Below are 18624 nucleotides of genomic sequence, written 5' to 3'. Positions count from 1 at the left end.
GTAGCTTAGCACTGCTTATACAGGGACCTGCATGGTAGATAAAAAAAAAAAAAACTTTGTTGAATTGTTGATCTTGTGAAATTTTTCTGTGAGGAGGGGACTGAAGGAGATAAACCCGTAATTAAATTTCCAACAAAATCTTCAAGAAGGAGGGCTGCATTTTATGGTTTTGCTGTAAAATGACAAGCTGTATTTTGTTTTTTGTTTTTTGTTTTTTGTGAAAAAGAAAGGCTGAGGAAGAAATGATTGTTTATAGCTGCTGTAATGAAAGTGATGACATGACCTGACGCGCCACATCACTAAATGTTACTGTAAATGGATAAAATGCATGATGGGTTGTTTTGAAATAAATACAAATTGTTAATGTTGGTCGTTTGCTCTGGTGTAAGAGAACTCCGGGACTTTATATAGGAGGATGTCATGTTCTACCAAATATATTTTTCTTTACAGCTGTAAATATAGAATGAATGAAAAACAAGTATATTATTACAGAGGGCTGAAGAAAGACTTGGTATTTGTTTGGTTCATTTATTCCAGGCCAGAGAAGACAATATTGCTTGCTTTCCAAAGCAAAATGATAACAGACAATTCTGAGGAATCAGTCTTTAATTATAAGGACTAATCCCTAACTCATTTGCTCTTGTGGAAGATGATTTACACACTATCACTGCTTAATGTCAAACCTGAATTGTGTAATCTAATCAGATTGTTCAGAATATTAGATTATTTATTGGACAGATGTGTTTGTCTTGCCTACTAGTCGCATAAACACTTTATTGACAAAATTTAAAAACACCAAGAGACTGTAAAAGCATTTTATTGCTATTATGAAAGTTTTGTGGAATCTTGCTTCGTTTTCAAAAATCACATCGTTTGGAGGCGGATAAACAGTTTTTCCGGATTAATTTTAAGCATCCTTAATGAAGTTTTTGGCTGGCACGTGAAGAAAAAAGAAAAAAAAAAGAATTAACATGTGTTGCTCATGATGGTCTACTCCTCGTGTGTGTGTGTCTGTGCAGAGGATTTCCCTGCAGGAACGTGGCTCGGGGATGAAAATAACCCAGAGATGCGTGTGCGCTGTCCCGTGTCTCAAAGCGACATGCTGCACATCAGCAGTAACTGCCGCACGCCGGAGAAGATGGCACTGACGCTGCTGGACTACCTGTTCCACCGTGAGGTGCAGGCCGTCTCTAACCTGTCTGGCCAGGGCAAACACGGCAAGAAGCAGCTGGACCCACTTATGATCTATGGCATCCGCTGTGAGTATCCCACCCACAAGGTTATACACACACCTAAAAATACCACTGCAGCCTTTTACACAGCCCGGTTCAAGCAGTTCAAAACCATCAAAACTGCTCCACTGAGTTCTGTGTTCAAACCTTTTCTTATTTATTCCTCTTGTCACTGTTTATCTGTGTCACAGTGCTGTCAAATTCTCAGTCCTGATTGTTGATTCATTTTCTTATGCAGCACAGCACTGACAGCTTTTAATGTACACATTCTGATATACACTCTATGATACATTTGACCCTAACTTGATCATTTTTGTATAGTAATGAAATACATACACTTAAATAATGTCTGTCTTTGCGAATATAATTTAACATGTTGAATTTGTGCCCTTGAAAATCTAAAGGATTACGAAATGCAAATCTACTTAAATGTTAATCGAACATTTATTTATCCTGGGATTTCTGTTAGAGAACCCTGTTCTTAAGCCAGTATGCTCTGGCATGTCTCACATCGTACACACACACACACACACACACATAGAGTATTCTAACACAAAAGTCAATTCCCAGTGTTCCAAGTTTAACATGTGAAGTGATCCATCATGAACTTAGAACTTACGGTGCACTCCGGATCTAAGTTCTTACATTTTCCCCTGAAGGCAGGTTAAAACAACTTGGAGTCAATCTTCATTACATATTTTTTGCTCTGATATGGTACAGACTGAATGCCAAAGGAAATCCTAAGTGGCGTTCTCAGAGATCATGTGTCACAGTACGAGTAATGCACTAATGATTTTGAGGCCTGTGATAAATGATGAGAGAGCACTGCTTACGGTCATGACCTTTCCAGCAGTAGGCTTTACCGTAGTACAGTCGACTTGAGCGAGATCATTTCAACGTTAAATAAATGTAAATCAAAAAATAAACAAACTGCTAAAGATGACATGGTTTTTATGTATGAAGGATTATTTTCAAGCATAGTTTTCCTACATACATCGTAGTGTGTGTGTGGCAATGTTTATATTCACTATAGAGGAGATATATAGTATGGAATGTGTGGTCTGGAGCACCTTGTGTGCATACACACACACACACACACACACATACTGCTAAGGCATGTCTCAGTGTAGAGAAGTGATAGCTGCTTTGTTTAGCTCTGCCACACCCAGACACATTCATCCACACCCCTCTGGTTAATTTCGACCACCCATACTCCAAGTGCCAGTGTGACCTGCTGAAGCTTTCCCCAGAGTCTCGCTAAACAAACTACACCCAGTGTATAGCTGCACACACTCCCTTATTGTTAGTGTTAATGGATGGGGTTTCCGTTTTCTTGTCATACACTGGGGGTGAAGCTGGATCCGGGCTGTCCGAATGAGTCTCAGTGTGAATACTATTTAGGTTTGTACTATATCGATGTATTTGAAGGGGAAAAAGGTATTCATTCACCAATGTTTCAAGTACTTTGGTACAAAATAAATATATAGAAGCATGTGTTTGATACGTTTTTGACTGACTCTTGGTCAGTGATGTAGAAAAATGGGTCAGAATAAAGAGTCATTTATGGTATGCTTTATTTTAACATTTTTTCCCATCTATTTATTTAAAAAAAGTGGTAAAAATTGCAGTAAATGCTTTCTGGAGCCACTCTTGATGTTTTTATTGGCAAGTAGAAGCATCTACAACAGCATTATTTCATACCATACTTGACCATCACACCCGGATGTGTTTTGTGAAGATGCCATTCCAGATTTGGTCTCTTTGCTGTTATAATACCCTCAACTTTTCTGGGAAAGCTTTCCAGTAGATTTTGGAAAGTATCTGTGGAGATATGATCATTCAGTCTCATGATCACTAGTGAGGTCTGGCACATGGTCAGCATTCCAGTTCTTCTTTAAGGTGGAATTGAGGTGGAGTTGAAGTCAGGGCTTTGTGCAGGCCAGTGAGTTCTTCTCTAGTCCCATCAGAGCAAACCATGTCTTCAAGGAGCCTGCTTTGTACACAGGAACAGGTTTGGGCCTGTTAGTAATGCTACAGCATCCAAAGACATCGTATATATAATTGTGTGCCTTCAGCTTTATGGCAACAGTTTGGGGAAGATCCACATATGAGGGTAATGGTCAGGTGTGCATAAATGTTTGGTCATATATTGTATATTGCTTAGGATGCCAGGTGGGATTTGATCAATTATGTTAGAAGAAGCCTTTTCCAGCTTAAAAAGTGATTTCTGTAAGGTTCTGTTTTCATTTATATAATCAAATAGTTAATATTGAATGCCATATTGATCTTGACAGACCTAAACTGGACTGCTTAATAACTACTTGATTGAATTCTTTGCCCAAACAGTTTTAAGTGATACTACAATTTTTCTGTCTTGTATAGGTCATCTGTTCCACAAGTTTGGCATCACCGAGTCAGACTGGTATCGGATCAAACAGAGCATCGACTCCAAGTGTCGCACAGCATGGAGACGGAAACAGCGGGGCCAGAGCCTGGCGGTAAAGAGCTTCTCCCGCAGGGTACCGGCTGCCCGCACTGGCTCAGGTAACAGTGGCATGACCCAGGCCGTTTGGGCATTGAAACAGGTTTGTTTGACAGTTTCTGTGTATGAGGCTCAGCTGTTCTGCAGTCTTGAGAGAAGCTTCAACCTCTGAATGTGCGAGTCAGCAGGGATTTCAGTGACAGATGGTTGTAATCGTGGCGTAATGCTTCCCATCCAATTTCTTCCTCTTTGAGATCTGTGGGCTACCACTTCTGACCTGCTGGCACACACCCAAATATCCTGCATAAGCCCACCAGAGTGGCTTATATATATATATGTGTGTGTGTGTGTGTGTATATATACACAAACACACACACCCTCCAGAGCTAGCTTTCTGCACTCCCTTGGAAACATTGCTCTCTGCCCCAAAGTTAAAGCTGTTATTTAGTGAGGATGCAGGGGACAGTGAGGGGTAAGGGTCAGTATAAATCAAGAGGACATCTTTTGTTCAACACAGCTGTCATCTGTGAATTTCACTATTTGAATGGATAATATGTCTGTGTTTGTCTATATATGTCTTTATAATAAGGGTCAATTCGTATTAATATGTTCTACTTATCTAACTTTCTGAAATAACTCTCTTGCATGAAACTGTATATGAATACGTGTAATTTTAGCAGGGGTTATTATCGATATTATACCAGTTTTCCAGTTGAGTGGGAAGAAATCGAATAATATAAATAGTTAGCAGTTTCCACCAGGCACCAGTCATGCTTTTTTTTCCAATCACAGATGGCATTTACTGGGCAAATAGTGCACTGAACCTTATGTAATGAAGCACAGGTGAATTGGATTTTTGCATGGATTTCTAGAAATGCAAGTCAAGCAAAGTTTACAAAAAATATTCAGTAACATTCAAGTTTGTGATATGATTATGTTGCCTCATTTCTTTTGTGTGTGAGATAGACTAGTGCTCCATCCTGGGTATATTCCCATCCCATGCTGAGCATTTCTGGGATCCGCATCCATCAGCTGCTGAAGATAAAGTAATAAAATTCAAACGCAGTTTTTTAAAGAAAGCAGACAGCACTGATTAATAGGAAGTTTCTGTAAAGTACTACTTGCGGTTATAGCCAGTAGTGTGTATCGCCCAGCCTAGGTGTGGCTGCTGTTGACCACTGTGATGATAGTGAGTGTTTAGGCTATGAGGCTGCGTTTACTTTTGACTGCAGGGGTACAAGTGTGTTTGGATTGCTCAGAGGCGAGTCCGTGTTGTGTTTTCAGTAGTGGTTTATGCTGTATAAACATGGGTAGTTTGGACATTACACAAGTCTGTCAGGAGAGCATGATGGGGTTTCCGCAAGTGTTTGTATACTTGGTGTAAGGTATATGTGCAACATGTGTGGCCTGTATGTATGTATGTATGTATGTGTACTCAAGTCTTAATGTATTGCTTAGATTAATGCATAAGCATGACAGGTTGTGTTTGAGAGATGTGTAGCAGGTCTTAACTGTGTCATCTTAAGTAGTCTGTATATCTCTGTCTCTTATTCCTTTCCAAAACAGTTACTTAACATTTAGTATGCATTCCTACTATGAGGAATGCATATATGTAATGTTTGTCTGTGTGTTTGTGTGTGGGTGTGTGTGTGTGCATGCACACAGATGGGGTCTCGGTAACAGACACAGCATCTTTGGAGAGCTCCACACAGCAGGCCCTCCAATATGCACTGGCTGGTGCAGCTCAACAGGTTCAGATCCACCGCATAGGAGAAGATGGACAAGTGCAAGTAGTGAGTACATGTTCACACACACACACACACACACAGTCCAGATGCTTGCGAGTTCCTCTGGTGGGTATTTGGATCAATCTAAACATTTATGCATTGTCTTTCTTCCCTCATTTTTAACAGTTGAACATACATACTTATCTCCATATGTGTGTGTGTGTGAGAGAGGCCTTGTGCTGTGTTCATGTGCGTGTTAGTGTTTAATAAAGCTGAGCTTTGAAAGATAAAGGCTTCCTGTGCTCCTCTCAAGAGCCGTTTAGTGACCTATGAACCATACAGCTGTACTTGGTCACCTCCTTTCTCTTTCTTTCTCTGTTTCTCACACACACACTTTCTTTTGCCTGTATATGTTCCGAATTAAGTTAGGGTTTGTGGTGGCTCCTACCTTATAGTTCTTTTTTTTAGTTAAGATTGACTTTTTATACAGGTTGGAGTGCAGCAGTTACCATTTAGATAGTGATTAATATTAAAGATATTTATATTGATCTGGTTAAAATGATATTTCCAAATGCAGTATAAACCTAGACCCTTATTGCATGTGAATTTAGAGAGTTTTTCGGGTGCTGCTGCTGTCTGGAAGCGAATTGGCCAGGCAACAGCGGCTTTTGCTTTGCTTAAGTAAAAAAGTACACCAATGTCTCCATCAAGATTAAAATCCACCTTTTCCGGACGCTGTTCCTGCCAGTTCTCTCCTGCCATGCGGCTCGGAAAAGTGGACACTGCTCAAACCAGAGCTAAACAAGCTCAAAGTTTTCCGAATCCGATGCCTGTGGCAAATCTTGAGCGTGTGCTTTCGTGATTGGCTCTGCAACAAAACCATCCAGACAAGATGCAATAGCCAACCATCGATCGGAGAGCTGACACAACTGAGATGGTTGAGGTGCTTTGGGCACGTCTGATAAATAAGGAACCCTGGATACAATGTCAGGTTCTCTGCTGGCAACGATCAACAGACTGCAAAGAACTGCTCCAAAGGAGACAAAGCCCAAGCAAATGGAAGAGGACCCGATTTGCCATCGTGTCAGTCTCCATGATGCCAGGTCCATTAACATGGATAATAAAACATGTAAAGGCATTTAGAGAGAAGTTCGAAACACCCACAGCAGTGTACCGGCTCTGGAGGCAACTCCGTCCTGTCGCCAGCTAGCTACCAAAAAAAGAAAGAAGCTAGCTGGCAATTTTTTATTCGTGTCTGGTTTTTTTTTCCCTGAGTGGTTGTTTGCACTGTTGGAAATGGTTTTCTTAAACACATTATATCTTTTTATACCCTTTTCCAACTCGGTGACATGCCACTGTTATCTGTTGGCTTTGTAATAGTGCTTTTCTTCTCATTGACTTTACTACAAAAAAGATGCTTAAAAAGTCCGCCTAAATTGTTTGAGCCTTGTCCAAGACACAAGGCCAAGTGCTGACAGTTTTAAATCATCAGACACTTTCATGAAAAACAGTAAATTAATTTAACTAGAGCAGGACAAGAGGGATGCACAAAGCAAGATAACAAACTAACCCATAAAGTAGCCCTGGGAAATGAAGACATCCAGCTCTAAATCATATATTCCTGCTGTAAGTATGTAGTAATTCTGGATGTGATGATCTAGCAGGAGAGTAATAATGTATCAGTCATCCTTACACTTGTTTTTGTAGTAGTAGTACCGGCAGGTAGAATAGATGTAGAAGTCAGACAGAAAGAGCAGCCAGGACCTACTGTTTAGCAGTTATTAGACTCTTGATATTACACAGAAGCTTAGTGGGAGCAGCTGAGGCTGATGTTTACGAGGGCAGTTAATGCATTAGAGGAAATGTAAAGCACACGCACTGGCAGGACAAGGCCGCTGATGGCTGCTACAGGAGTGCTGGCTTTAATGTGCACAGGGAACCAAGTGAGGCCTGAATCTTATGCCTCAAAACAGCTGCCAGGACACACACACACACACAAACTCGCTCACTTTTTCTTTTTCTTCGCTTCAGATTCCACAGGGACACCTTCATATAGCTCAGGTGCCACAGGGAGAACAGGTGCAGATCACGCAGGATAGTGAGGTAAGCATCTCTGCTTCTAGTTTGTAATAATTATTTTTTTCTCCCACCCTCTTTTCTTTCTTTCTTTCTCTCTCTCTCTCTCTGTGTAACACTGTGGTTTAGGGTAAGTGTCACTGATTTCAGAATGTGGCACACCCATTCGAGTTGACACTAAGCCAGTTTTTTTTTTTTTAAGACTCCAAGTTTATTTTTCAAATCTTAGTCAAACAAACCTTTTTAAGAGGTGCTGGGAAACATGAGCGGGTTTTTTTCCCCAGTGTTTAGTCAAGCATTTAAGGTACGCATCCTGACAGCTTCAGTAAGTACCGGTAACTAGAACGCCAATGATCTCAAACACCCGAAGCTTATTAACACGCAATCATGAATCGCAGCAGTTTCATAACGTAAGCATCATTCCCCGGGAATTACGATCACTCAGAGAGAATGATTGTCTCCTTCGATGCAACGCCGTGCCTTTCATTTCCACGAGGTTTTGGAATGGTTCAGAAATAAATTGTATAAGCAGTAATTGCATTCAAGTTACATAATATCCATCTGGACAAAAAATGCCGCAACAATAATCATATGTTAGGCCTCAAGGAGCCGCTTGTATATAAACGAATTAAGATGTTATCTGAGAAAAAGGAATAAAGGTAATCGAGTCGTTTCCTGTGGGTTTCAGGGCCCTATTGGTCTGATGCGAGAGCACAGTTGAAGGTTTTTATTTATCACTAGCTACTTGCTTCCTCCATGTAGTCTACAGAATCATTGTGTCTGTCTTAATCAGTTTCCTGTCTCTTCTCCACACTTCCACTGTTCCTCGAAATTGTCTTCTTTATGTGGTCTGTCTTTTCATAGTCTTAAGCTCTCTTAATATACCTTTTATCCCTGCACATTCATCTCTATGTATTTCTTCAACATCATGTTTTAAGACCATGAGGCAGGAAGTTGAGGCACTTGAGCCAGTGGTTTCTCATGGTTCAGTGCTGGTGATTGTAGGTTAAAATCCCAGGACTCGAGATTTTTATTTTATTTTTTTTCCACACACTTACTCTGCTGTGTATTTTTGGTCTGGTTTCTTGGATATGTTGCATTTGATGAAAGTGTCTTTAAAACAAAGATGTTTTTTTTGTAATGGAAAAGAGACAAACGGTCCAAAAACACAATTTTCAAGTGTCTTATTTATGGCGGAAAGTTGCGACATCTCCAAGCTGCACTTCCCTAATAATCTTTTTTTGTTTTTTAATCGAAAAACTTTACCCAAAAGAACATGTTCTTTTATTAAATATTTCAGATATAATTTCAATATTGAGTCATTGCTTAATTCAATTAAAATTGTAGAACCATTTTATTGTTATTGTTCAACAAAAAAAAAAATGTTATGAGGAAACCAGAACCAGTGTCACATTAACTTCATTTATCAAAACATTATTGGCTCTTTATGTTTTACGACGCTTTATCATTTGCTTGATTTGGTTTTTAAAGAGTTTCTCAGTCCTGCCTGTTCCCACAAAGAATGTGAGAGAACCATCGCAGTGTTCATTTGCACAACCCGCAAATGAATTCCCATGAAAGTATTTAATCAAACAAAATATTTTTATTATGTTTACCTGCCTTAATGAATAATCTTGCCCCGCTTTTATTTCGACTCAAATATTTATTTATTTTTTTGTGAGAAATAAAGTATATAGCTTTTCATGGTGATGCAGACATCTGTTTTGTTTCCAGTCCTTAACCAGATGGCTGATTTCTGGCTGTGTGGAAGTTTTGGCCTAGAGAGGAATACAAAATGAATTTATGGGCAGTTCCCTGAGACTGAACTTCCTCATTTGTTTTGCTGTTTGTGGCTTCTGGACAAGTAAATACATAACATTCTCATGAATTTGAAGACATTTAGAACCAAACAGATGGTCTCGGGTGTCCCATGGATCAATTCCAGTCATGGCATTAAAGAGTGACCCATACTGATGTTTCGTATTAATGTTATGTTCGGGTTAGGAATCTCAGATATAGCAACCATGAAGTGTTTTTTATCAGTTTGAATTGACTATAGAAGTAAATATCACGCGTAGGATTAGGCAACATTTTCTGCCTAATATTTTAAACAGTGGGATTATATGTATGTAATAAATCTGCGCTGTAATCGTAAGGGGATTCATGAAAGTATTGTCATGCTGGAAAAACGTTCTTGGCTGCAAAACCTTTGAAAATCTGTTTTCAAGTGTTCATGTGGTGCTTCATTATTTATACTCATAGTCTCACAGCTTATTATTCAATTATTTATCCGTGAGTGGATTATTCAGTACTCGCCGTACAACAATACAGCTAGAGGAATGTAGTTAGATTTTCACCGCCGGTCCCAAGTCCATGTTTTCTGAGCGTTGTCTAATTATCCGTTAGTCAGAGTGACGCTTTGTTGGAGACGTATTTAATGTTTTTTTGGTTTTTGGTCCATTTGTCATTTTGACAATTTTTTTTTAATTTTTTTTATTTTTTAATTTTTTTTTTTTTTTTACAAAGCACCGATGTTCCTTGTATACATGTCTAACGAAAGCTGGTAGAATTAATAGATTTTTATTTCACTTTAATGAACCCAAAACAATATTTCATGCAAATCTTTCAAGCAGGAAAAATTAGTAGAGGCGAGAGCACCAAGTGAAACATTACCATGAGGCCAGACTGTCAATCATTAGAGATCCAAGACTTGATTCTGCTGCTTTTATTATGGGAAGAAAAATAAGAATAATGTTTTGGCGCATTATTGAGTGACAGCTTGTCCTAGCGTGCTCGCATGTTCAGATTCAGACCTCTTATGTGAATTATGTAAAAGTTGGCATGTCCGAGTCGATTAATTTGTTTTGGGGTTTTTTTTCCCCCCATTCTTACCTGACAGTTTGAATACTTCTTATGTAGGCGGAAAGAAATGATTGGTTTTTCTAATGTTATAAGTGATTGTTTAATGTCCCTAAATGTAATGCTGTTGTTTTCTGTAGGCTGTATAGGCAGGTAGGAGAGAGAGAGAGAGAGATTGAGCAATCAGGACTTACTGTTTAGCAGCTATTAGTCTCTTGATATTACACAGGAGCTTAGTGGAAGCAGCTGAAGGTGAAGTTTCCAAGTACAGTTTAATGCACTAGTGCTGTGGGTAATGCTCTGTAAATGAGAGCGACTCTCCGAAACGTCGCCCTAAATGCATGCGAATGTAAACATGCAAGTCATTAATGCACAGTGAACGGGCATGTCTGTAACGAAGCAGTGAGACGGGAGGAAACGAGAGAATACTGTATATATAAGGTTTTTTAAGTTCACTTGGGGAACACCAAAAAACGTTTTTTGTTCCTCTTTTAACTTTAGTGATATTGTTTGTTGTTGGAGTTCAAAGCTATCCCTGCCTCATCAAAGCCATTTGTTTAAAAGTTTAAAAGGAAATGAGCTCTTATTCCCCGCTGCTCACATCTCCAGCATGTTTGAGAGAGGAAGTGTGTGTGTGCGTGTGTGTGTGTGTGTCTTGTGTCTGTGCTCCCTTCCTGCCAGTATTTAGATGAGAAAATAACGGGGGATCTGATAGACAGAAGATGAATAGTTAGCTTTCTTATTCTTCCACAAAATTGTGTGTGTTTTTTTTTTTTGTGTGTGTGTGTGTGTGAGTGAGTGTAGTGGTAGTGGCGGTGCCTTTCTCCGCTGCCACAGTGCTCATTTGTGCTCATTGGAGTGGCTCTCTTTTTTCTCTTGTGCGTGTGTTCTAGCCATAAAATACCCAAAAAACCCAGGCCAAAAACCAGCGTGCAAGCTCAATAAGATTAACGTGCTGACAGCTGGAGGTCTGATCACACACTGGAGATGACCAAAAAATCTGATTCATTGAAATAGAAGAATGATTCACTGAAATAAAAGCCACATTCACTGAAATAAATGTCTGATTCACTGAAATAAAAGGTGGATTAGTTGACATAAACGAGTTCACATGACCACTGTGTTCTGTTTGCTCGTCTGAAACACATGGGATTTTAAAAGGGAGAAACCTGGTAATACACGTGTGTGTGTGTGTGTGTGTGTGTGTGTGTGTGTGTGTGGAAAGTCTGCTCATACTCCGGCTGTTAACAGTGTTTGTGTCTCTTTCAGGGCAACCTTCAGATCCACCAGGTTCATGTTGGGCAGGATGGACAGGTAATCCCTGCCTCACATCTATCTATCTATCTATCTATCTATCTATCTATCTATCTATCTATCTATCTATCTATCTATCTATCTATCTATCTATCTATCTATCTATCTATCTATCTCTGTCTCTGCTTCTTCAGGTTTTTTCTCTGTCTGTCTGAAACTTGCTGTCTCTCTCCCTACTCCCCCTCTGTCTCTATCTCTGTCTTTCTCTATCGCTCTCTCTCTCTCTATCACTCTCTCTCTCTCTCTCTCACTCTCTCTCTCTCTCTTCTGTTCAGTTCAATTCATCAAGCGTTAATGGCATGACCATACACATACACACTATTGGCAAACCAATACAGAAAAGAGAGGAACCGTTATTAACAAACATATTAACAATAACTCTGAGTGTTTGTATAAAAACACTATTAAAAATTAATAGCAATCCTAAAGAACTAAAATAAAAATCAAATACAAGGGTGTGTGTGTGTGCGTAAATGGGTTACTCCCTGTCAATCAGATATGTACTGTGCTGTAAGAGCACAGCTCTCCTTCATATATACTAACAGAAGGGGCAATTTGTTGCTGCTGGGAAGAAGACAGAATTGGGAATATATCGGTCTCTGTCTCTACTGTTTTGCTTTTGAACTGCGTCTCATATCCTCTGCCCTACAGGAAACCATTATCTCATATAGCGTACGTTCTTAGAAGCAGTGTGTATGAGTCTGTACTTTGTCAGCATGGTTCTCTGTTGGTGCACAGATAGTCAGCTACAGTGTACTGTCAGTTTTCTTTCCTGTGGGTGTTGTCTGATGAGGTCTCTCTCTTTCTGTCTGTCTCTTTCTTCTGCTTTCTCTCTCTTTCCCTTCTTCTCTTTCTTGATGTGAAACAGTGCTCTTCATTTATTGTAGATGTCTTAGCTCTGTGTCGGCTCACATCAAAGAGACCTCAAATAAGCGGAGACCAGTGCAAGTCACACAAATACGTCACATGTTGTGTATGCATGACGACAGTTATGAAAGGGCATGTAGCAGGAGGATAGCATCATGTACACACCTATTCTAATTATACACCGACCAGGCATAACATTATGTCTTTTGCTGCTAAAACAGCCCTGACCCGTCATGCACTGTGTCTTCTGACACCTTTCTATCAGAACCAGCATTAACTTCTTCAGCAATCTGAGCAACAGTAGCTCGTCTTTTGGATCGGACCACGCGGGTCAGCCTTCAATCCCCATGTGCATCAGTGAGCCTTGGCCACCCATGACCCTGTCGCCAGTTCACCACTGTTCCTTCCTTGGACCACTTTTGTTAGATAACCCTAACCCTAGTGACCACTGCAGACTGGGAACACCCCACAAGAGCTGCAGTTTTGGAGATGCTCTGATCCAGTCGTCTAGCCATCACAATTTAGCCTTTGTGAAACTCGCTCAAATCCGTACGCTTGCCCATTTTTCCTGCTTCTAACACATCAACTTTGAGGACAAAATGTTCACTTGCTGCCTAATATATCCCACCCACTAACAGGTGCCATGATGAGGAGATCATCAGTATTATTCACTTCACCTGGCAGTGATCATAATGTTATGCTTGATCAGTGTACATCACATGACGTACCTCATAAGGCCTGCTTTTCAGCATCAGTATGTATTGTCTTTTCTTACATGTCATGTCTACACTCTCTGTTAAAGCCACTTTTGTGCAGTTTTGGAAAATGACCCAGTATTTATGTAGTTTCCAGCATACTGGATTTGAATTGAAACAGTCACCTTGATCTTAAAGTGTTGATGTAAGTGCATGCACACCCAAATGAGTTGAAATATCGGATCAAATATAACTGAACACTTAATTGGCCGCTGAGTTGTTTTTGGCTGCCTGTGTTTCGTTTTATCACCACTCGATGAACAAGTGTGGCATTGGTTTCTTGAGTTTGTTTCTGTTACTCTTTAACATGAGGACCAACAAAGTTTCAATTCTAGTTAAGTAGGTCATCCTGAGGAATACAAATCCAACCAAATCAATTCAAGACATAGACAAAGGCTTGGACATGCCAAAGCAAACTGTTTGCTACACCAACCACAAAAATTTGTTAATAAGTGAAAATGCGCTGGCGAGTTTGTGGCAATGGAACACCGCAGGAGTGAATGGATGAAAAATACTTTCGATCATCAAGAAAAAATGTTGAAATAACAAGAAACACTCTCTGTGTTTTGAGTAGGGCCTTGTCAAAGACTAACACAAAAGAGATGTTAGTGGAGCATGGCATCAGAGGATAAATACTCTTTGAAAATGGAAAGCCATTTGGTCCTTTTTGCTTATCATCAATGTGTTTTGAAAGTAGAACAGGTCACAAAGAGATAAACAGTAAAGCATTTACTTTTCTTTCTAAATTTTCCCCATTTTTCTCAGTTCGTTCATCTGCAAATTCCTACCCAAAAGCTCTTATCAGGGCGAAGGCTACCATACTTCCTCAGAGACACCTGTAGCCAGAAAACCACCACTGCTGCTAATGCTGTGTTGCAGAGCCATGCAAAAGTCACCAACGCATATGAGCTATCGGCCCTCTTCCATATACATGAACTCACTCATGGCCATGATTGGCTAGTCATGCAGTGATAGACAGGGGAGAGAGTATTCCATCCCTCCCACTCAGAGAACATGACTTAATTGTGGCGTCGTAGGGATTTGAACCTGCAACCTCACCAGGATAGGGCAAATAATACCCTGTGGTGGAACTTACGAATCCTGTTTTTTAAGAATATAGGTACAAGATATAAACAAAAGGGTTAGGTCAGGGTGTAGTTTGATTACTTTTTATATTTAATGGTCAGGCAAGATAAAGTTTAATGAATTTAAGTCTGGATTTTTTTCCCATCTACACAGAGTTTAATGTACTAAATGGGCTAAAATGAGCTTGTGTTTTGCTCAGAGTCGAGAGTTGAAAGCACAGAATCCCCCTGCATTACAGAGCTGGCAGAGCATCGCCAGGGACAATGTCCAGTTACTGGTGACTTCCATTACAGTCATCAGTTGATTGTCAAACAAGTACTATACATGACAGTTTTGTGTAAGATTATGCTACTTTTGGTCTCCTAGCAAAACATGGATGGTGGATGTAGAAAAATGTCTGTGTTTCCTTCATGGTTTACTCCGTTTAGATGCAAATATCTGTAATTAGATCGGATGTTCTGCACTTTTGGCTCGTTGTGATTATTTTATGTTAAAAGTGCAGGAGCACAGAGCTAAAACAACAAAAACCACGCCACTACTCGATTACTTACAGACTGCACTGTTAAATGATGCGATGTGATGTTCAGGCCAGTGCAAACACACAGTGACTTATTCCCGTAACCCTGTGTTCCAGATCTGGCTCTTTAGAAAGTCAGACACACAAACGGCAGAGCCATATTTTCCTTTTCTGAGTGTGATTCCCATGGCGAGAAACAAAAATAGCTGTGAAAAATGTCAGCATTGTTCTGGTGGCAGCATCTTCGCTACCTTATTGATGTTATAGCTCTAAAGCAGGGCCTGGCAGGAGACAGGAGAGCACAGAGCAGCTTGTGTCTTCTGCCTTCTGTGTGTATATCTTGGAGGGAGACAAAGTTTGGTTATTAGACCCAAGACCCATTGCGGTTTATTTCTCTGGACCTCTTCCACATCTCGCTCCACATCAGGTCTCTCCGTCCTGTCCAAGGTTTTTTCCGTGCTTCTTCTCCATGCTCATCATTTCTTTTCATCTCAGTGTGCTATAGTTAGATCCTCTCTCTTCTCCTGTCTTGGTCCTGCTCCCAACCTGCTACACTCCCAGCAGCGTTCAGCTGCACAGGACCTCACCTGGCACTGTGAATACTGCGCACACACATGATATTTCACTCCTCTATGGTTTGCCTAGTGCTTGAGGTTTCTACTTGTCTGGACAGCTTATTGATCATAAGTGGTAAAGTGGAAATGTGGGTGATTTTGAATGTTGTGCACGGTGTTGAAAATGAGCAATGTCTGGATTTATGATTGAAGTGCAGTTCACTTCTAAGGTTCTGGTCACTAACAGTGTTGATGTGTTTATAGGTCATTCTTGGTCAAGGTCGTGGCTTAGCCATGTCTGAGTCAAATGTCTGTTCAGCAGTAATGCATAAGTGCGTGTTTAAATAAAGCTGACAAGGGCAAGGTTACAGATTGTTTGGCAGATGGGTTTGTGTGTGTTCAGAACATGGAGCAGTATTTGGACAAGGAACTAATCACTGGAATTTGGAAGTTTTTTCAAATAACAGTTCTTACAGCGCTCTTAAAAATAATCAAAACAACCAGATAAACCAGGTTTTATGGGATTGGTTTACATTAGATAGGGGAACACACTGTAATTTGTACACTGCTTTTCGTTCTTCCTTCCTGGCTGTACCTTTAACTGTCACCGAAGAGCTTTCTTGAATGAAGAGATTGATAGTATGCCAGCAGCGGCGCTGAGCATCACTCATCTGTCCAGCGTCTGTGATCTGAACAAAACAGCCGCTTTTCCTTACGTTTTTTCGGAAAGAGTGAGAGCTTTTTTTGGCTCTTTTATCTGCTAGTTCCAGTCTCTGTTCTTTGATCCTGCCGACACCAAGCCACAGTTCACATCCAGATGCAGAGATAAGAGCAAAAGACTGATGATCCCGCAATATGGAGAATGTAGCAAAGGAAAAAAGAAAAAAAAACAAATCTCTGGTGTTGCTTAGTTCAGACAAATCTCTTCTCTCAACACAGACTGTAAAGATGTATGTTATTAAGGCTTATGGATCGTCATGCAATTGTATTTTCTGATCTCCATCACACAGCAAAATGCTGCTGATGCTGAGACTGTAGGAGAACAGGACGTGAGCTGCCAAACCTGCAGACAATCCAATGCTACAAAAGCTATTCTTGCATCTCTCCTCATCCAAATGTCTCCCAGGAATCACTCTAGGCTCAACCCTGCTTCCTCACAAATCACTTCTTTCAGTAGATCAGGTCAGTTTCCCCTCATAGTGAGTTTTTAGTACAGAAAGCTGTTTTGAGGTTAAACAAATGTCCACCTTCTGAGGGGCGTGTCAATAGTTATTACTCTCCTGAGAGAAGATGGTAAAGAAGGAGGAAAGGAGGACCGGGTGAAACAACAAGGGAGGAAGGGTTGAGCAACAATACCTCCCGGACGAGCCAGGTGCACTATTGGAAAGGTTTGACATTTCCTAGGCCAGGAATTCTTTAAAGGCTCCCACACAGGATGCAGGAGACACTGCGTTTAGACCTCGGTCTTCAAAGACCTGTAACTTGGGTCTTGGGTGTCGAAGCACGAATGCAAGCTGAATGACTTCATATAGTGTTTTCAGTAACCTGGTTACAGGGTCAGTGCGGTATCTCAGAGAGGCTAGATGTGTTTATGATTATGAGCCACAATAGGCCTTAAGGGTGTGCTTCTCATTCACATGTGTTTTGTTTTGTTTGGGTCTGCTGTGGTGGAGTTTTTTTTTCCATAGTATTTTTGATGAGCCAGCATTTATTCCCAGTCCATGTTGAATTGGTTATACAGCATCTCAAAAAGTTGTGTGTATTTATTTGGCCCATGTCCAGCCACAATGATGTCACTGCTCTTTTTGACTGGTAAGCTTGTGTAGAAATGCATTGTGTGTGTGTGTGTGTGTGTGTGTGTGTGCGAGAGAGAGAGGTAGAGAGAGAGAGAGATATTCAGGTTTCCTCCATGTAAACATTAAAGCCAGATGTTTTGAATCTTACTGGGCTTAAGTACCTGCTTAAGAACTTAAATTCTCTTGGATTTAACCCGGGATCTAGTTGCTGCCATAACCGAACCTCTGGAGTGCTACAGTACCTTCTAGACCCTCAATTAATTTACCTGTCTTCCCAGTGGTGTCATGAGAAGAAAGATTGTAGTTCAAGGCTTTTCTCTACTTAGGAAAATTAAACTGGCAACAGCTCAGCTCATGTTACACCGTCAAGTGCGTGTGATGTTGAGCTCCTAATGGAGCGCTTCATATTTCAAAGCGGCAGTGGATCAAGGTCTGCTGTGGTATTATAAAACCGAGGACACTGATGGGATCAGAAGGCTTTACCCAAATGCAGTCAAGAGAGCACATTAATATGATAGGGCTTTAGGGGTAGTGTGCACTGACTTGTTAAAGAGAAGGCCTGAGAATAGCTTGTGCGCATGCATGCATATTGGTTCATGAACAGATCTAATTTTGCTCATTTGAGTATGCAATTGAGCTTGTGTTTGCTTGGCGGAGTCAGGGAGCTGAAGGAACCTGATGCCCCTGCTGGAGTGCAGTGCTCTGGGCAGGCGATTGGAGCCTGGCTCCTTAGGCTTATGGGTAAAGCACTCCAGATGTCTCTGGTAGAGTTTCTGTGTATGCCTGTTCCAGAGAGCTTAGCGGCCAGCTGGCCCCGAACCTCCACACTTATGGGAGCCAAAGAAAGAGACGCAAACACACTCTATCTTTCTCTCACTGCTTCATTAATGACAACACGGTCTGGCTGTCTCTGCCTGTTGACATGAGTGGAGAAAAGGATGATGGAGGCAGTGCTTGTCAAGCATCTTTTGTTTCCTGTCCAGTTGGAGAAAGTGATAAGGCTTGAGGAGTGAGAGGCTGTGAAATCATCCACTGATGAGAAAAATAACCAAAGCACTTATTATTTACGTATGTCACCATGCATAGGCCTTTGTAAGAAACAAGATAAAAAGTCACATTTCTGAGCATTATAGTCAAACCCTTTCCTTTTATGCAACGGTGATATTACAAAATGTGAATCTTAATGTAACAAAATCTTTGAGAATCGTTCCTGCTTGAACACGTGTTTCAAATCCCTGATTATCATTAGAATTATAAACTGTCCAGCCAAACCCAATCCGGTGAAAGGTTTAAATGCTGTAATGCGTATAACGTTACTTAAACCTAATGCAAAAAATGATAAAAGATGTTGTTTTTTTT

At 40.5% G+C, this 18624-nt stretch overlaps 1 protein-coding gene across 3 annotated transcripts in view; it reads left to right on the top strand.

Moving 5' to 3' along the window:
- The window catches only part of banp (BTG3 associated nuclear protein), a 45655-nt gene that overhangs the window by 9096 nt on the left and 17935 nt on the right, over positions 1–18624 (top strand). For all 3 annotated transcript variants that reach the window (XM_058408360.1, XM_058408359.1, XM_058408358.1), the window contains 5 exons: positions 1020–1259; positions 3615–3776; positions 5380–5507; positions 7473–7544; positions 11646–11690. In XM_058408360.1, the coding sequence (XP_058264343.1) occupies positions 1020–1259; positions 3615–3776; positions 5380–5507; positions 7473–7544; positions 11646–11690 (647 nt within the window). The remainder of the gene's footprint in view (positions 1–1019; positions 1260–3614; positions 3777–5379; positions 5508–7472; positions 7545–11645; positions 11691–18624) is intronic.

Source organism: Hemibagrus wyckioides, linkage group LG14, assembly GCF_019097595.1.
Source record: "Hemibagrus wyckioides isolate EC202008001 linkage group LG14, SWU_Hwy_1.0, whole genome shotgun sequence".
Lineage (NCBI taxonomy): Eukaryota > Metazoa > Chordata > Actinopteri > Siluriformes > Bagridae > Hemibagrus > Hemibagrus wyckioides.
Note: the sequence above shows the minus strand (reverse complement) of the source record. Positions and strands in the feature narration are given on the sequence as shown.